This window comes from Erithacus rubecula (genome assembly GCF_903797595.1).
Source record: "Erithacus rubecula genome assembly, chromosome: 31".
In the NCBI taxonomy this organism is placed as follows: Eukaryota; Metazoa; Chordata; class Aves; order Passeriformes; family Muscicapidae; genus Erithacus; species Erithacus rubecula.
In genome coordinates this window covers 355942-373309 of record NC_136682.1, presented here as the reverse complement: position 1 = coordinate 373309, position 17368 = coordinate 355942, and the positions used below count along the sequence as shown (strand labels likewise).

The 17368-nt window shown below is 43.2% G+C and overlaps 1 protein-coding gene across 2 annotated transcripts in view; it reads left to right on the top strand.

The window, feature by feature from the left end:
- Positions 1-1623: 1623 nt before the first annotated feature.
- Positions 1624-17368, top strand: part of SCN8A (sodium voltage-gated channel alpha subunit 8) — a 51714-nt gene continuing 35969 nt past the window's right edge. Inside the window, exons 1-11 of one of the 2 annotated variants that reach the window (XM_079329191.1) lie at positions 1624-1712; positions 1873-1964; positions 5153-5374; positions 5718-5781; positions 6406-6547; positions 7185-7391; positions 7838-8125; positions 9485-9844; positions 13466-13601; positions 15856-16094; positions 17073-17246. In XM_079329191.1, the coding sequence (XP_079185317.1) occupies positions 5209-5374; positions 5718-5781; positions 6406-6547; positions 7185-7391; positions 7838-8125; positions 9485-9844; positions 13466-13601; positions 15856-16094; positions 17073-17246 (1776 nt within the window). In that variant the 5' untranslated portion in view covers positions 1624-1712; positions 1873-1964; positions 5153-5208. The remainder of the gene's footprint in view (positions 1713-1872; positions 1965-5152; positions 5375-5717; positions 5782-6405; positions 6548-7184; positions 7392-7837; positions 8126-9484; positions 9845-13465; positions 13602-15855; positions 16095-17072; positions 17247-17368) is intronic. The other variant, XM_079329190.1, reaches the window with a different exon arrangement.

The following is a 17368-nucleotide window of genomic DNA, read 5'->3' as shown; positions in this document are numbered from 1 at the left end:
AATTAGCCTTCCATTCTAGTATTAGCCTTAATTTCTAAAATTAGCCTTAATTTTAAATGTTAGTATTACTTTCTAAAATTTGCTGTAAATGATAAAATTAGCCTTAAATTCTAAAATTAGCCTTAATTTCTAAAATTAGCTTTAATTTCTAAAATTATCAATAACCCACTAATAACCCATTAATAACCTATTAATATTAAGAAAACCAAACAGAAAATGCTTTGCATTAAATGGAATTAAGTGGAATTAAATGGAATTAAATGGAATTAAATGGAATTAAATGGAATGAAATAGAATTAAATTGAATTAAATGGAAATAAATGGAATGAAATGGAATGAAATGGAATTAAATTGAATTAAATGCAATTAAATTAAAGGTTCAGGAGTTGCATTTCCAAGAATCCAGAGTTGAATTAAAACACTTTAATCACATTTCATTGGATTCTGCACCCAAGTTTGTGATTTTCCTGATTTTTTGCTCTTTTTCTACCTTTTCATTTTTCTATTTAAATTACACACCAAGAGTTCTGGGGGCACTGAACATCCCTGGAATGACAAAATTTTGGATTTTTGTGTCTGGTTTTGAGGGTAGGATTGTCCATCACAAATCCCCCTGCATTTTGTGACAGCAAGAAGGATGTGAATCATTGAATAATTGACTTTTTGCCTTATTTAATATGAAAGCATAAAGCTCTTGATAGGTTTTACCATAATAATTTTAGAAGGAAAAGGTGATTTTTTTTGGGGATTTCACCTCCCCAGGGTGGGATTTTGGGGTGTGTACAGCACCAGGCTGATCCTGTGAGTCCCTTCCCTAATTCCAGGTGAGGATGGAGATCCTGACCCAACCTCATCTCACCTTTGCCCCCCTGTTTTCTCTTTTATTTTTTTTTTTTTTGAGGGTAGGATTGTCCAGCACAAATCCCCCTGCATTTTGTGACAGCAAGAAGGATGTGAATCATTTCAATAATTGACTTTTTGCCTTATTTAATATGAAAGCATAAAGTGCTCTTGATGTGTTTTACCACAGTAATTTTGCAAGGAAAATGTGATTTTTTTTTTGGGATTTCACCTCCCCAGGGTGGGATTTTGGGGTGTGTACAGCACCAGGCTGATCCTGTGAGTCCCTTCCCTAATTCCAGGTGAGGATGGAGATCCTGACCCAACCTCATCTCACCTTTGCACCCCTGTTTTCTCTTTTATTTTTCTTTTTTTTGAGGGTAGGATTGTCCAGCACAAATCCCCCTGCATTTTGTGACAATAAGAAGGATTTGAATCATTTCAATAATTGACTTTTTGCCTTATTTAATATGAAAGCATAAAGTGCTCTTGATAGGTTTTAATACAATAATTTTAGAAGGAAAAGGTGATTTTTTTTTGGGATTTCACCTCCCCAGGGTGGGATTTTGGGGTGTGTACAGCACCAGGCTGATCCTGTGAGTCCCTTCCCTAATTCCAGGTGAGGATGGAGATCCTGACCCAACCTCATCTCACCTTTGCCCCCCTCTCTTTTCCATTCCTGCAGCTCTTTTCAATCACAAGCTGTTCCCTACAGTCCCAGCAGCTGATGCAGAGGAGGGTGACCCCAGCAGTGCCATTAACTCTGGTTTAATTCTGCAGGTATATAACAGAGTTTGTAAACCTAGGCAATGTTTCAGCTCTGCGCACTTTCAGGGTTCTGAGAGCTTTGAAAACTATTTCTGTAATTCCAGGTAAGGTTGGTGTTTAGCTGTTGGGTACAGGCCCCTGTGAGTGATGTATTGCTTTGTCTGTAGTGGTGGTTGGATTTTATTTTATTTTATTTTTTTTTTTTATTTTTTTGGTGTGTGGTATTGTCATGGTGTTTTTTGTGTGTGACCTCCCTCATTGCAGATATGTCACAGAGTTTGTGGACCTGGGGAATGTCTCAGCATTGAGAACTTTCAGAGTTCTCCGAGCTTTGAAAACTATCTCTGTAATTCCAGGTGAGAACCATTCAGCATTACAGGCTGGCCTCGTGGTTTTTTTCCCCTCTCTCAGTGTTTTCCCCTCCTTTCCTGCACTGCTCATTCCTCACAAATGGCACTGGGATCTTATTTTATTTTATTTTGGATGGGATTTGCAGTCTGTGTAACAAATCAAGGCTCCTGGGCCATCAAATTCTGGGATCAACAGGTTATTGCTCCATATTGTCCCTTTGTATTCACATTTCAGACTGATCTCTGGAACTAAAGCCAGGCTTAAAAGTTTAATTTTAGGTGAAAAGGATCAGGCTCCTCCTCAGGCTGAACAGTTTCTGGCTCAGGGACTCACCCTGTTATTTTAGAGTTGCTTTAGGAATAAATTTGTAAAGCAACAGAGCAAAACCCAACCAAGATTAAAACCTTTTTGCCCATTTTCTGTAGCTGGGCTTGTCAGTACCAGCCTTCCCAAAACTGCTTCTGGATTTGTGACTCAGCTGGGTGTCACAGGCTGAGCTGTGCCCCTTCCTCTATTTTGGGACATCATGGACTGAAAACCGCAGAATTCTGCTTTGGGTTGGGAGGGACCTTAAAGCTCCTCTTGTTCCACCTCCCTCCATGGGCAGGAACACCAGTTTAATCAGAGTTTAATCAAGTTTTTTAAGCCCAGTTTAATCACAGCTCTGTCCAGCCTGGCCTGGAACAATTCCTGATCCTGAATTCTTGTGCAGAAAAGCTTCATGCACGTGGTTTCTCAGAAGTTCCCCTAATTCTGAGCTCAGGCTCAGGCCCTCACACCTCTCCAGTTTTCTGATTTCCATCTGCTCAGCCTCTTCCAGAGTAACTCCTCCACCAGTTTTGGTCTCAGTTCCTTTGTGGTTTTGTTCCCTGGTTCTGGAGTTGTGATTCTGCTTTCCCAGCCTGTGGAATTGTTGGGAATTATTTTGTGCCATCCCAGACTGCCAACCCCATCAGCTGGAGCTGCCTGTTGTGCATGATGATGATGATGATGATGATGATGATGATGATGCTCCTACCTGCCACCTGCTTTTTTTTTTTTTTCTTGCACCCAGTGAGAAATGCTGGTTCCTACTGAGCCTTCCTTCATGTCTGGTGATTTTTAAGAGCAAAAAAAACCTTTTAGCAGTGGCTCTGAAGGGCAGCTGCCATTCTCTCAGCCTGCTCCAGAGAGTCATTACCCTGCTCAGAGGAGAAGCATTGATATTAAAACCAGTTTTGCCTGTTTTTTGCTTTTTTAATTGCAGCAGAATGGAGCTGGTGCAGCTTTGAGGAGCTGTGTGACAGCATGAGTTGTGTTCTGCAGGCAGCAGAACAGCTCAGTTTGGGGTCATTCCATGCAATTCCAAATTGATTTCAAATAAAATCATTTCAAATTTCAGGGGTTGAGACCGAGCCCTGCTGAGCTCAGCACATTTTTTAATGTAGTTTTGATTGGAGGGATGATTTGCTGCATATTTTGGTTGAGTAAAAGGGGTGATTTGCCCCCACACAGCCAAGTTTGGGTGCTGGGGGCACAGAACATCCCTGGAATGGCAAAATTTTGGGGTTTTGTGTCTGTTTTTGGGGGAGGATTGTCCAGGTGTGTTTCTGCAGCACAAATCTTGTCCCCCTTGCATTTTGTGACAGCAGGAGGGGTGTGAAGCATTTGAATAATTGGCTTTTTGGGTTATTGAATGTGAAAGCATGAAGTGCTCTTTATGGATTTTTCCACAATAATTTTGCAAGGAAAAGGTGATTTTTTTATTTTTTTTTTTTAAGATTACACAGAATATTGAAATCTAAAGGAGTTTAATTTCTGCTTCAGCTCATGGACTGGGAATTTTAACTCTGTGCTGAGCTGCTGAAAAACTCAGTGTTTTGAGTGCTATCAACACCTTCTGTCAATAACTGGAATTAAAATGTGTTGGACACAAGATAAAAATGGGAAAATTACCAGGATTTGTCATGCCACAGACAAAACTCCATGGTCTCTATGGATCTGTGTGACATCCATGAGCTAAACCCCCAAAATTCTGGGATGGATGCTTTCCTGTCCCTTTGTATGCACATTTCAGACTGATCTCTGAAAATAAAGCCAGGCTTAAAAGTTTAATTCCAGATGAAAAGGATCATATCCCCTTAGTCTTTTTTTTTTGGTGGTGAAACTGTGATTGTCTCAAGAAAAAAAAAAAATTCTCTATTGGGACTTGAGTTCTTCTGTTTGAATTTCCTGATGCCACGTGGGGACACACCTGGATCACAGCTGGATTCCAGGAGAAGTTTGGATAGTGGAAGGAAATGATGCTTCCAAATAAAATTCTTTTCTCAGGGATGCCCCTGCAGCTGTTTAGTTTGGAATCTTGGTGTGGCTCTGGCCTCTGGTGGTCTGCAGGGTTTTTTTAGGAGGAGGTGGGAAGGGATCAATATTTCTGATCCAAAATGTTCATGTGATCTCAGCTGGAACTTGGATCTGTCTGGCCCCAAATCCAGTTGTGATTTATTGTTTTTTCTCCTTCCTCTCTTTTCTGCTTATTTATAAACTATAGAATCATCCCTCTTAACACTGATTAAAGAGATCTGATTTAATGTTGTTTCTGCATCCAAAATTCTAAAAATCAATGCTGAGTTCTCCCCACTCATGAATTCTGCCTCTCACACAGCAGTGTGGGAAACCAGCAGGATAACTTTTGGAATATTTGACTTTTTTTCCTGAGCCTGTCAGTGATGCCAGTGGCCTCAGTAAATCCCAAAGCTCTGGGTGAAACCCTGTAACCAAAGCCACCACTGGAAAGGGAAATTCTGCTCCTGCAAAGGGAGGGAAGTGCTGAGACAGTTCAGGATGGGGAGAGGTGAAGGTGTTTGATCTCTGTGGGTTGTTGTAGAATGTTCCAGCACTGCTGAACGTGTCCAGAGGGAATTTGTGGCAGCAAATCCCAACTTGATCCTCATTTGACAAACCATGTGTGCAGGAAATGATTCCCCACATTCCACAGTCCTGCTCAGCCATTCTCAGGGACCAGCACTGGGATTTGGGGTTGTTCTGCCCATCCCTTGCCCCCATCCCAGTGTTGCACTGGCTGGAAAACCAAACCCCACACACTCACTGCCCCCATTTACAGCCACAGCCTTTCCCAGGCACTGTGTTAATTTGGATTTTCAGTGGGTTTTCCTCCTTACAGGAGTGATTTCCAGTCTTGTTTCCTTCTCCACAGGCTTGAAGACCATCGTGGGTGCCCTCATCCAGTCTGTGAAGAAGCTGTCAGATGTGATGATCCTGACAGTTTTCTGTCTCAGTGTCTTTGCCCTCATTGGGCTCCAGCTGTTCATGGGCAATTTAAGGAACAAATGTGTGATTTGGCCAATTAATGTGAACGAGACTTTCCTGGATAATGGCTCCAGGGGCTTTGACTGGGAGGAATACACCAACAATATGTGTAGGTATTTCTGCAGTGAGGCTCCCCAAAACCTCCTGACTTCCAGCATATGCTGTGTCTGCTTTTCACAGTAAAAACAGAAATTGTTCAGGTTTTTTCTCAGGTTTTTTTAAAATAATCTTTTGTTGAGATGTTCCTAGTTGAGTTCATCCTATAAAAGAATTTAGATGTGCTCTTCTAGCTAAATATTTTATCCAAAATATAATTTTACTGATAAATTTTTCAGCAGTGCTTTTGAGGGGGGGCCTTTTAAGTGAAGGTTTAATAATGTTATAATAATGTTATATATATTAAATCCTCTAACTCCATATGTGTGTGAATGTAATCTCTTTTTCATCTTCAGCAAATTTTTACATCATTCCTGGTGCCCCTGACCCTTTGCTCTGTGGTAACAGCTCAGATGCAGGGTGAGTTTTTGCCATTCCCTTTTAGGCAAAGATGTGGGAATAGGAATAACAGATTTTTATGAGGAAAATTAAAATAGAAATGCAGTATTACAGAGAACAATCTTAAAAACACTGACAGAGTTAGAATGTAACCTGACTCAGTTTTTTTGCAGATGTGGTTTAGTTGAAGCAGTGTTTTTGTAGAAGGGTGCAGGTGTTTTGGTTTTTTTTGAAGGTTTAGGGATGGTGTGGAAAGGTTTGGCTTTCCTCTGGAATTTAGTGGAAAGAAGGTATCTTTCTGTTTAAAATTTCAGTTTTTCATTTAGGTTGGAAAGGCTTGGCTTTTTTTTTTTTTTTTTTTTTTTTGACTAGGGCATCTTTTAATGAGATGATATAATTTTATTAGTTATACAGTGGGACTCCTGATTAGCATATGATATATTAGCAGATGATATATATATGATATTTGGAGGGAGGATGGGTTGTGGAAAAGATAAAGATTATTGTTTTACTTAGTTTTAAAGATGGCCCATTAGCAGGTGGTATATGTAATGGAGATAAGGAATTACCACCCAACAGATGGTGACAGAATCCACATTTCTGGCCACATTAACTTAATTAAATTAACTTTCTGTGCCTCTCCAGGCAATGCCCAGAGGGGTACACGTGCATGAAGGCAGGAAGGAACCCCAACTATGGCTACACAAGCTTTGACACCTTCAGCTGGGCTTTCCTGGCTTTATTTCGCCTTATGACTCAGGACTTCTGGGAAAACTTGTACCAATTAGTGAGTGAACTCCTCTCTGTGGTGTTGTGCTTTGTGGGGAGAATTTGGGGATAAAGCAGGAAAATGGGAGAAGCTTTGTTTGATTCTTTCTCTCAAAAAGAGTGCAAGTAAAGCTTCACAGTGAGGTTTTTATTTTTGGAGGGAGGGAGGAAGGGGACATTACCTGGCAGTAATTGAAGTCCAGAAGGAATTGGTGGGTCCAGCTGAGCTGTGAATTAATTCAGGAGCCTTGTGGGCATTCAGCTCTGCTCACAGAGGGTGCTCAGCTCTTTGGAGGGCAGAGAGTTTTCTCATGACCTGAGGGTGCTTTGAGCACCTTGCTGAAGCAGCTTTTTCCTGATTTGGTTTTAAGGGAGTCTGAGCATTGGGTTTCACCCTGTGAATTCTTTTAGGTTTGTATCTTGGATGTTCCTTTAAAGGAGGAAGGTGGATGTCACCTTTTGTGTTCGTGGCTGAGCAATGTGCAGTGTCTCAACAGGGAAAACGCTGAGCTGGGGAATATTCAGCACTGCTGGATTTTCTTAGAAACATTCAGGTCAAGAAACTTGGGATCAGCTCATGCATCTCATGTCAGAGAAACCTGAAATTGCTTCATTTTCCCTTCTCTAATCCTTGTGCTGTTCTTTTCCACCTCCAGACTTTACGAGCAGCAGGGAAAACCTACATGATCTTCTTTGTGCTGGTGATCTTTGTGGGATCCTTCTACCTGGTGAACCTGATCCTGGCTGTGGTGGCCATGGCCTACGAGGAGCAGAACCAGGCAACCCTGGAGGAGGCAGAGCAGAAGGAGGCAGAATTCAAAGCCATGTTGGAACAATTGAAAAAGCAACAGGAAGAAGCACAGGTGAGAAAAAAAAAAGAAATTCCTTGCTGTGAGGGTGGTGAGCCAGGCTGCCAGAGAAGCTGATTTTACTACTTGCACAAGCAGACTGTAAAAATTCTAACAAATTCTGGCTGCAGGTTTCTTCCAAGGAGAGAATAAACATCTCAGTCCTGCCTCAAAGTCTTTTACTCAGGTGCATTAAGGGTGCATGAAAAGGGAAGGTGCATGAAAAAGGAAGGTGCATGGAAAGGGAAAATTCTGCTCCTGCAAGGGAAGGAGATAGTTTAGTTGAGCAGGAGAAACCCAAGATGTGGAGACTTAAAGGTATTTGACCCTTTAAGAGTCAAAAATAAGGAAGTGGAACTTAGTCTGTAAGTAAGAAAGAGTAAACTTCGTTAAAGCAGAAAATTGAGCTTTAATGGTGGCAAAATATGATTTATTTTTGCTTCCTTTGCCTGCACCCTCAGGCTGCTGCCATGGTCACCTCGGCAGGGACGGTGTCTGAAGATGCTGTGGAGGATGATGGTGGGGGCAGGATGTCCAGGAGCTCCTCAGAGATCTCCAAGCTGAGCTCCAAGAGCGCCAAGGAGCGGCGCAACCGGAGGAAGAAGCGCAAGGACAAGGAGCTGTCGGAAGGGGATGAGAAGTGTGACAATGAGAAGGTGTTCAAGTCAGAGTCTGAGGATGGCATGAGGAGGAAAGCCTTCAGGCTGCCAGATAACAGGCTGGGAAGGAAGTTCTCCATCATGAACCAGGTGCTTTTCTGCTCCTTCACTGATGGTGGTGGTTGCTCGAGGTCAGGAGAATAATTCTGGTTTAGATTCCTGTCAGAGCCTCAAAGGTTCTGCCCCTGTCCTGAACTGTGGAGAACATTTAGGGCTCAGGTTTGACTCTCACACACATTTCCCATGGCAGGAGGGACTTCCCAGTGCAGAGAGCAGGGTCAGAAATTGCTCCCTGTGAGGGTGGGGAGGCCTGGCATGGATTGCCCAGAGAAGCTCCAGTGCTGGGAGGGTCCAAGGCCAGGCTGGACAGGGCTTGGAGCAGCTTGGGGCAAAGGTTCTGATGTCTGGAAAGGCTGAGCTGGAACAGAGACCAGGCAGAGCAAAAGGAATAAAATAGGAATTTATTGATAGGATAAAACAGGAATTTATTGAAAGGCAGTACAAGAGCCTGTCCAGGGCTACACCCAAATCAAATCCAAGATGGATCCTGGCCATGAGTTTTACACTTTTTTAAGTTTTGGTTCATATTGGGGCCAGTTGTCCAACCACAGCCCCAGGCTATGAAATCTCAGCTCCCTTTCCTTCCCATTGTTCCTGATTTTTGGGTACCAGTTGTCCTTGATTCTCTGGCTCAGAAGGAATTGTTTTGTCCAACTCCACCTAACTTGAAGTTTCAGAGTTACACACCAAGCAGCAGAGAATCTAAAAATATCAAAGTTAAAACCCAAGGCATCAGGGTGGAACCATCCACCCCAATGGCAGGGGGTGGAGCTGGACAATCTCCAAGGTCCAAACCAAACCAAACCAAATCAAACTATTCATGATTCTAGGAGAGCACCAAGATGCTTCCCAAACAAAAGAATTTGTGATTCTAGGAAAGCACCAAGGTCCCTGCCAAACCAAACCAAACCAAACCAAACCAATCCAAACCAAACAATTTGTGATTCTAGGAAAGCACCAAGGTCCCTGCCAAACCAAACCAAACCAAACCAAACCATTTGTGTTTCTAGGAGAGCATCAAAGTCCCTCTCAAACCAAACTATTAATGATTCTAGAAGAGCACCAAAGTCCAACCAAACCAAACCATTTGTGATTCTAGGAAAGCACCAAGATCCTTCCCAAACCAAAGAATTCGTGATTCTAGGAGAGCACCAAAGTCCCTCCCAAACCAAACCAAACCCAACCAAACCAAACCCAACCAAACCAAACCAAACCGACGAATTTGTGATTCTAGGAAAGCACCAAGGTCCTTCCGAAACCAAACCATTTGCAATTCTAGGAGAGCACCAAAGTCCCTCCCAAACCAAACCACAGCATTTGTGTTTCTAGAAAAGCCCCCCAGCAGTGCCTGTGCCCACCCTCCTCACTCCACCCTGCCCTTGTCCCCAGTCTCTCCTCAGCATCCCAGGCTCGCCGTTCCTCTCGCGCCACAACAGCAAGAGCAGCATCTTCAGCTACAAGGGCCGCTTCCGCGAGCCGGTGTCGGAGAACGAGTTCGCGGACGACGAGCACAGCACGGTGGAGGAGAGCGAGGGCAGGAGGGACTCGCTCTTCATCCCCATCCGGGGCCGCGACCGGCGCAGCAGCTACAGCGGCTACAGCGGCTACAGCCAGGGCAGCCGCTCCTCGCGCATCTTCCCCGCACTGCGCCGCAGCCTCAAGAGGAACAGCACCGTGGACTGCAACGGCGTCGTGTCGCTCATCGGGGGCCCGCCCTCCAGCATGCCCGGGGGGCGCATCCTGCCCGAGGTATGGTGGAACCAAGAGGATTCCAGCCAGAAATGTGGTTTTGTGGAGTCCTGGTGTGAGGAGGGGTGTATGCTAAGAAAGGCAGGAGGTTGTCTTTGAGTTGGAGGATGTAAACTACTTTCCTTCAAATTATTGTGATTTGGAAATTAAGGGGCTCTCAGGCAAGGATAGGGGAATGGGAATAACAGTTCTTTGCTAGGAAAATTAAAATAGGAATGCAGGATTACAAAGAACAATCCAAATACTGGCTGGAGCATCTCCCAGTGGGATGATGGAATTTTATCAGTCATGTACTGGGACTCACTGGCCATGAACAGGAGATATCTCCTGGAGGGAGGATGTGCTGGGGGAAGATAAAGATGATTGCCCAGCTGGTTTAAAGATGGCCCATTAGCAGATAATGTGTGCCAGGAGATCAGGGGCACTGCCACACCCAGTTTGTAACAATGACCCATTAACAGGAGATATCTCCCACAGGGATAAGATTCACTGCCACACCCAGTTTTTAACAATGACCCATTAACAGGAGATATCTCCCACAGGGATAAGATTCACTGCCACACCCAGTTTTTAACAATGACCCATGAACAGGAGATATCTCCTGGAGGGAGGATGGGCTGTGGAAAGATAAAGATGATTGCCCAGCTGGTTTAAAGATGCCCATTAGCAGAGAATACGTGCCAGGAAATCAGGGGCACTGCCACACCCAGTTTTTAACAATGACCCATTAACAGGTGGTAGCTCCTGGATGAAGGGTGGGTCATGGGAAAGATAAAGATGATTGCCCAGCTGGTTTAAAGATGCCCATTAGCAGATAATGTGTGCCACAGCAGGTGACAGAATTCACATTTCTGGCCACATCAACCCAACACACAAATAGTGTGGATGGTTCAGACACTCCTTTAGGGCCCCCGTGAAACTTTGTCCCATGAGATAAGAAATCCTTTTCAAACTCAACAATCCTCCTCCTTCCTCTCCAGCTTGCTGGGAAGAATAATAATTTAAAAAAAAAGGCTTGGAATGGAGACCTTAATTAAATCCTATTAATAGTAGGCTTGGTGTGTTGGGGTGATTTGTACAGAGCTATTTAAAGCCTGGGAATGGGAAAAACTAACCCAGTTTTCAAAGGTAGTTGTGAATATTCTTCACCATAAGATAAAATATTTGAGTGTTAAAATGAAATGTAAACAATTTTTTCTCTGAATTTTCTCTGAGGTTTTCATCAATTCCAGGGGCAGCTGTTAGCAAAATAACGAGTTTGTAAAATATTCCTTTTGTAATTGTTGAATTCTCCTGTGGCTTTTTGTAATTACTTGAATGAATTGCTATTGAGCAAACCTTTTAGTGGATCAACATTTCAGAGTGCAGAAGAGAAACAAAGCTCCAAACACAGAATATCACTTGGGAAGGCACAGAAGAATTTGAATTTAATTGAAACAACATAATTTGAGAGAGACCTAAATCGATTATTTCTGAGAAAATCTGGATACCAAGCCTATAAATTCCAAGCTGGTTTTTTTTTTTTTTTTAATTATTGGAATTCTTGCAACCTGTTTGACCCTAATTAGTTGTTTTAAGCATCATTTGCCTACCTGGTTTTGTTCTTCCTTAGTCGGCACATTAATTCAGTTTATTTTTCAGTATTTAATCCTCTAACAGGGCATGGATGTGGTGACCAGCACAGTGTAGAGAAAAAGTAATAATTAGCAGTTATTGTACTAAAAAAAGCTCAGTTATCTGTCAGTACCCAGGATTTTCTGGCAATGCAGAGCAATCCTCAGAGGGAAACTGAGGAAGGGCCAGCTCTGAATACAAGGTCACCCTTCCAAGGTGGAAAATTTTGGATTTTTACATCCCTGTAGTGGCACAGAACTGGTTCCATGCTGGGCTGGACTGGGAGAAATCCCCATGAGGTCTCCTTGATGTGGCTGAGCTTGTTTCATTCTAATTTTCACACAGAGATTTTGAAATAAATGTTGATACTGTCAAATTATAAACTTGATTAATTTGTGTGGCTCAGGTGAGGCTGGTGTGGATTTCTCACTCTGACCAAGCTGCTGGTGGGAATCACTGCCCATCTGCTGCAATTAATTACATTGTGTATAATTAGAAATGTTCTGTAAATTACAGTCTGTAATTTGCTAAGAGAAAAAGGGATCCAAGAGAAAAAGGGATCCAAGAGAAAAAAGGATCCAAGAGAAAAAAGGATCCAAGAGAAAAAAGGATCTAAGAGATAAAAGGATCCAAGAGATAAAAGGGATCCAAGAGAAAGAGGATCCAAGAGAAAAAAAGGATCCAAGAGAAAAAAGGATCCAAGAGAAAAAAGGATCTAAGAGAAAAAGGGATCCAAGAGAAAAAAGGATCCAAGAGAAAAAGGGATCCAAGAGAAAAAGGGATCTAAGAGATAAAAGGATCTAAGAGAAAAAAGGATCTAAGAGAAAAAGGGATCCAAGAGATAAAAAGATCCAAGAGAAAAAGGGATCCAAGAGAAAAAAGGATCCAAGAGAAAAAAGGATCCAAGAGAAAAAAGGATCTAAGAGATAAAAGGATCCAAGAGAAAAAAGGATCCAAGAGGAAAAAGGATCCAAGAGAAAAAAGGATCCAAGAGAAAAAAGGATCCAAGAGAAAAAGGGATCCAAGAGATAAAAGGATCCAAGAGGAAAAAGGATCCAAGAGAAAAAGGGATCCAAGAGATAAAAGGATCCAAGAGGAAAAAGGATCCAAGAGAAAAAGGGATCCAAGAGAAAAAAGGATCCAAGAGAAAAAAGGATCCAAGAGAAAAAGGGATCCAAGAGGAAAAAGGATCCAAGAGAAAAAGGGATCCAAGAGAAAAAAGGATCCAAGAGAAAAAAGGATCCAAGAGAAAAAGGGATCCAAGAGGAAAAAGGATCCAAGAGAAAAAGGGATCCAAGAGATAAAAGGATCCAAGAGGAAAAAGGATCCAAGAGAAAAAGGGATCCAAGAGATAAAAGGATCCAAGAGGAAAAAGGATCCAAGAGAAAAAGGGATCCAAGAGAAAAAAGGATCCAAGAGAAAAAAGGATCCAAGAGAAAAAAGGATCCAAGAGAAAAAGGGATCCAAGAGGAAAAAGGATCCAAGAGAAAAAGGGATCCAAGAGATAAAAGGATCCAAGAGAAAAAAGGATCCAAGAGAAAAAAGGATCCAAGAGAAAAAGGGATCCAAGAGGAAAAAGGATCCAAGAGAAAAAGGGATCCAAGAGATAAAAGGATCCAAGAGGAAAAAGGATCCAAGAGAAAAAGGGATCCAAGAGAAAAAAGGATCCAAGAGGAAAAAGGATCCAAGAGAAAAAGGGATCCAAGAGAAAAAAGGATCCAAGAGAAAAAAGGATCCAAGAGAAAAAAGGATCCAAGAGAAAAAGGGATCCAAGAGGAAAAAGGATCCAAGAGAAAAAGGGATCCAAGAGATAAAAGGATCCAAGAGGAAAAAGGATCCAAGAGAAAAAAGGATCCAAGAGATAAAAGAAATTTAATTTTGGTTTGACGACTTAAAATTGTGGAGGGAGGTGGGAAGTACAGAGGGACACAGAGAAAATAAAAAAATCCAAACTATAAAAATGCAGACTAAGGCTCAGAGAAATCTCCATGATGTGAATTTTTTCAGGGCACCACAGAGATTGAGATCAGGAAGAAGCCTGGGGGGTCCCTGCTGGTCTCCATGGACCAGGTGAACGCATCCTATGGGAGGAAGGACAGGACCAACAGTGTCATGACTGGGCTCACCAACACCCTGGTGGAGGGTAGGTGGATTTGGGATGGCAGGGTGGGCCTGGAGCAGAATTCCTGGGGCTGGAGAATGGGAATGGGGTGGATTTTTCATCATAGAATTACTGGAATTCTCAGTGGTAAAAACTGGGAATGGGGTGGATTTTTCATTACAGAATTCTTGGAATTCCCAGCACTGAAAACTGAGTGTGGGGCTTTTTTTTTTTTTTCATGTTAGAATTCCTGTAATTCTCACTGCTAAAAACTGGGAATGGGGTGGTTTCTTCATGCTAGAATTCCTGGAATTCCCAGTGCTAAAAACTGGGAATGGGGTGGTTTCTTCATGATAGAATTCCTGGAATTCCCAGTGCTAAAAACTGGGAATGGGGTGGTTTCTTCATGATAGAATTCCTAGAATTCCTAGGATTCCTAGCACTGAAAACTGGGGATGGGGCAGTTTTTTCATGCTAGAATTCCCAAAATTCCTAGGATTCCTAGCACTGAAAACTGGGGATGGGACAGTTTTTTTCATGCTAGAATTCCTGGAATTCCTGGGAAATTCCTAGCACTGGGAACTCTAGGATGAAAAAATGTCCCATTCCCAGTTCTCAGCACTGGGAATCCTGGGAATTCACTTTTCCATGGGAATTTCCCAGAGCCTAAAGGGGCTCCAGGAGAGCTGGGGGTGGACTTTGGACACAGGGAATGGCTCCCACTGCCAGAGGGCAGAGCTGGAAGGGATATTGGGAATAAATTCTTCTCTTTGAGGATGGGATTGCCAAATAAAATTCCCAGGGTCAGGTTGGGCAAGGCTTGGAGCAACCTGGTGGAATTCAGCTCCCCCTGCTTTAGAGCATATTCATGCATGGTTTTGTCTAAATCTGCTTCTTTTGAGGTCTTTATTGAGAAAATAATATTTATTAGACTTGATTTTAATTGATTTTTGCATCCAAATCCCATCGAGATGGAGGTAAAGGCAGCAAAGAGTTTTCAAGAGATAAAAGAGAAATAAAGAAAAATTTGATAAAGAAGATGCAGGGTGGGGATCAGAGTGTCAGGTAGGGCTGTCCTGTTTCTGAATTTGTCCCAGGCACTGGGGGAACTTTCCTGTGCTGTGGGAATGAAGGGTTGGAGCTGCCCTGGGAGCTGCAGTAGGACAGAAAAACCAGGGGCTGCTGCACTGTGGGAATTCTGCAATGGACAGCACTGAGAGGAGATTTCCCAACGTGTTAAAGAATTCAGGAACAGCCACATGCAGCTGATGATCTCAAATTCCTGCTGCCTCCTGCAATGAAATTGTAGAAAAACTGAAATATTCTTAGGAACAGAGCAGGGTTTTGCTGCTGCTCCCCTCCTGCGCCAACGCCCACGGGCTCCAGTGCCATGGGGCTCTTTTTAACTTCAGAAATTCCAAGGCAACTAAATACTAAGCAACCAGAGAACCAATGGGAAGGAGAGCACAGTGGTCTTTTCCCTCCCCATAAAAAAAAAAAATAAAAGGTGAGGGTGCACAGCTGCACAGCCTGACTGGAACCAGCAAGTCAACAAATGGGGGCAACTCCTCATCTTGTATTTTTTTTTCCCCCTAAGTGTTTGAGATAAGCCAGTGTAAAAATAAGAAAAAAGAAATGGGTACAGCATTTCTGTGTTTGATTTCTGTAAATGGATGTAGTTAGTCTTAATCAGGTTATTCCTGTTGAAAGTCTTCAGCAGTGTTATGTCATCTCTTTCCTCTTTTAGATCTTGTCTGTGTTCAGCACAGAATTCATCTCAGTTATTTAAAAATTGGCACCAAAGGCAGTTTGGAATCTGTAACTTTGGTTTTAACTGTTTTACCTTGATCAGTTCCCAGTTAAATATAGCCCTTCATTTGGAATAATTTGCATTGAATCATCCTGGTGGGGCTGAAGCACAGGGTTAGAACTTGTGGTGACCTGGTGCAGATGTTGTGTAGGGACAAAGGAGGAGCTCAGTAAAATCATGAAATCCCAGAATCCCAGAACCCTTGAGGCTGGAAAAGAGCTCCAAGGTCGTTGGGATTAAACTGTGATTGATCCCCAGAGCACTGAGTGTCACCCTCTGTCATTCCTTGGCATGGGGACCCCAAACCTCCCTGGCCCCCCTTCCCAAGCCTGACCATCCTTTCCATGAAAAACTCCTTCCTAATGTCCAGCCTGTCCCCAAACTTGACCCACCTCTTCTCTCGTGTCACAAAGTTCACATTTTTGTAATCCTTCACCCTCAGAGATGAATCCTGAACTCTAATTTTTTTTTATTTTGTGCCTGCAGAGCTGGAGGAGTCCCAAAGGAAGTGCCCCCCTTGCTGGTACAAATTTGCCAACACGTTCCTGATCTGGGAGTGCCACCCCTACTGGATGAAGCTGAAGGAGATTGTGAACCTGATTGTCATGGATCCTTTTGTGGACTTGGCCATCACCATCTGCATCGTGCTGAACACGCTGTTCATGGCCATGGAGCACCACCCCATGACCCCCGAGTTCGAGCACGTGCTCTCCGTGGGGAACCTGGTGAGGGGAGAGCAGAGCTGGGTGGTGACCACAGATCCTGCTGCAGGATCCTGCCTGGTTCCTGATTTGGGCTTGGGATGCCTGGGTTCCTGATTTGGGCTTGATGGAGTGCCTGGGTTCCTGATTTGGGCTTGGTGGGATGGCTGGATTCCTGATTTGGGTTTGAGATGCCTGGGTTCCTGATTTGGGCTTGGTGGAATGCCTGGATTCCTGATTTGGGCTTGGTGGGATGCCTGGATTCTTGATTTGGGATTGAAGGGATGCCTGGATTCCTGATTTGGGCTTGGTGGGATTCCTGGTTCCTGATTTGGGCTTGGTGGGATTCCTGGATTCCTGATTTGGGTTTGAGATGCCTGGATTCCTGATTTGGGCTTGGTGGGATGCCTGGATTCTTGATTTGGGATTGAAGGGATGCCTGGATTCCTGATTTGGGCTTGGTGGGATTCCTGGTTCCTGATTTGGGCTTGGTGGGATTCCTGGATTCCTGATTTGGGTTTGAGATGCCTGGATTCCTGATTTGGGCTTGGTGGGATGCCTGGATTCCTGATTTGGGCTTGGTGGGATGCCTGGATTCCCGATTTGGGATTGAAGGGATGCCTGGATTCCTGATTTGGGATTGAAGGGATGCCTGGATTCCTGATTTGGGCTTGGGATTCCTGGATTTCTGATGTGGGCTTGGTGGGATTCCTGAATTCTTGGTATGGAATTGGTGGGATCCCTCAATTCCTGATGTGGACTTGGTGGGATTCCTGGATTCTTGATTTGGGCTTGGTGGGATTCCTGGATTCTTAATGAGGAATTTGACTTAGAATCACTTCTTTATCAAGGCTTAGCCTGAAGATCAGAAGGAGGAATTTAATTCTTGAAATCCTCACCATATGTGGGTATAGAACAGAGAAGCCTGGCTTAATTAATTCAGAAATTAAGCCCAAAATGACTCTTTGCCTGTTCCTTGTCTGCCTCTCCTCCCCACTCCAGGTTTTCACTGGGATTTTCACAGCAGAAATGTTCCTGAAGCTCATTGCAATGGATCCATACTATTATTTTCAAGAGGGCTGGAACATCTTTGATGGATTTATTGTCTCCCTCAGTTTAATGGAGCTGAGTCTGGCAGATGTGGAAGGACTTTCTGTGCTGCGATCTTTCCGATTGGTATTGCGTATTCCAATATTCTATATTCCAATATTCCAATATTCTATATTCCAATATTCCATATTCCAGTACTCCATATTCCAATATTCTAATTTTCCAGTATTCCAATACTCCAGTATCCT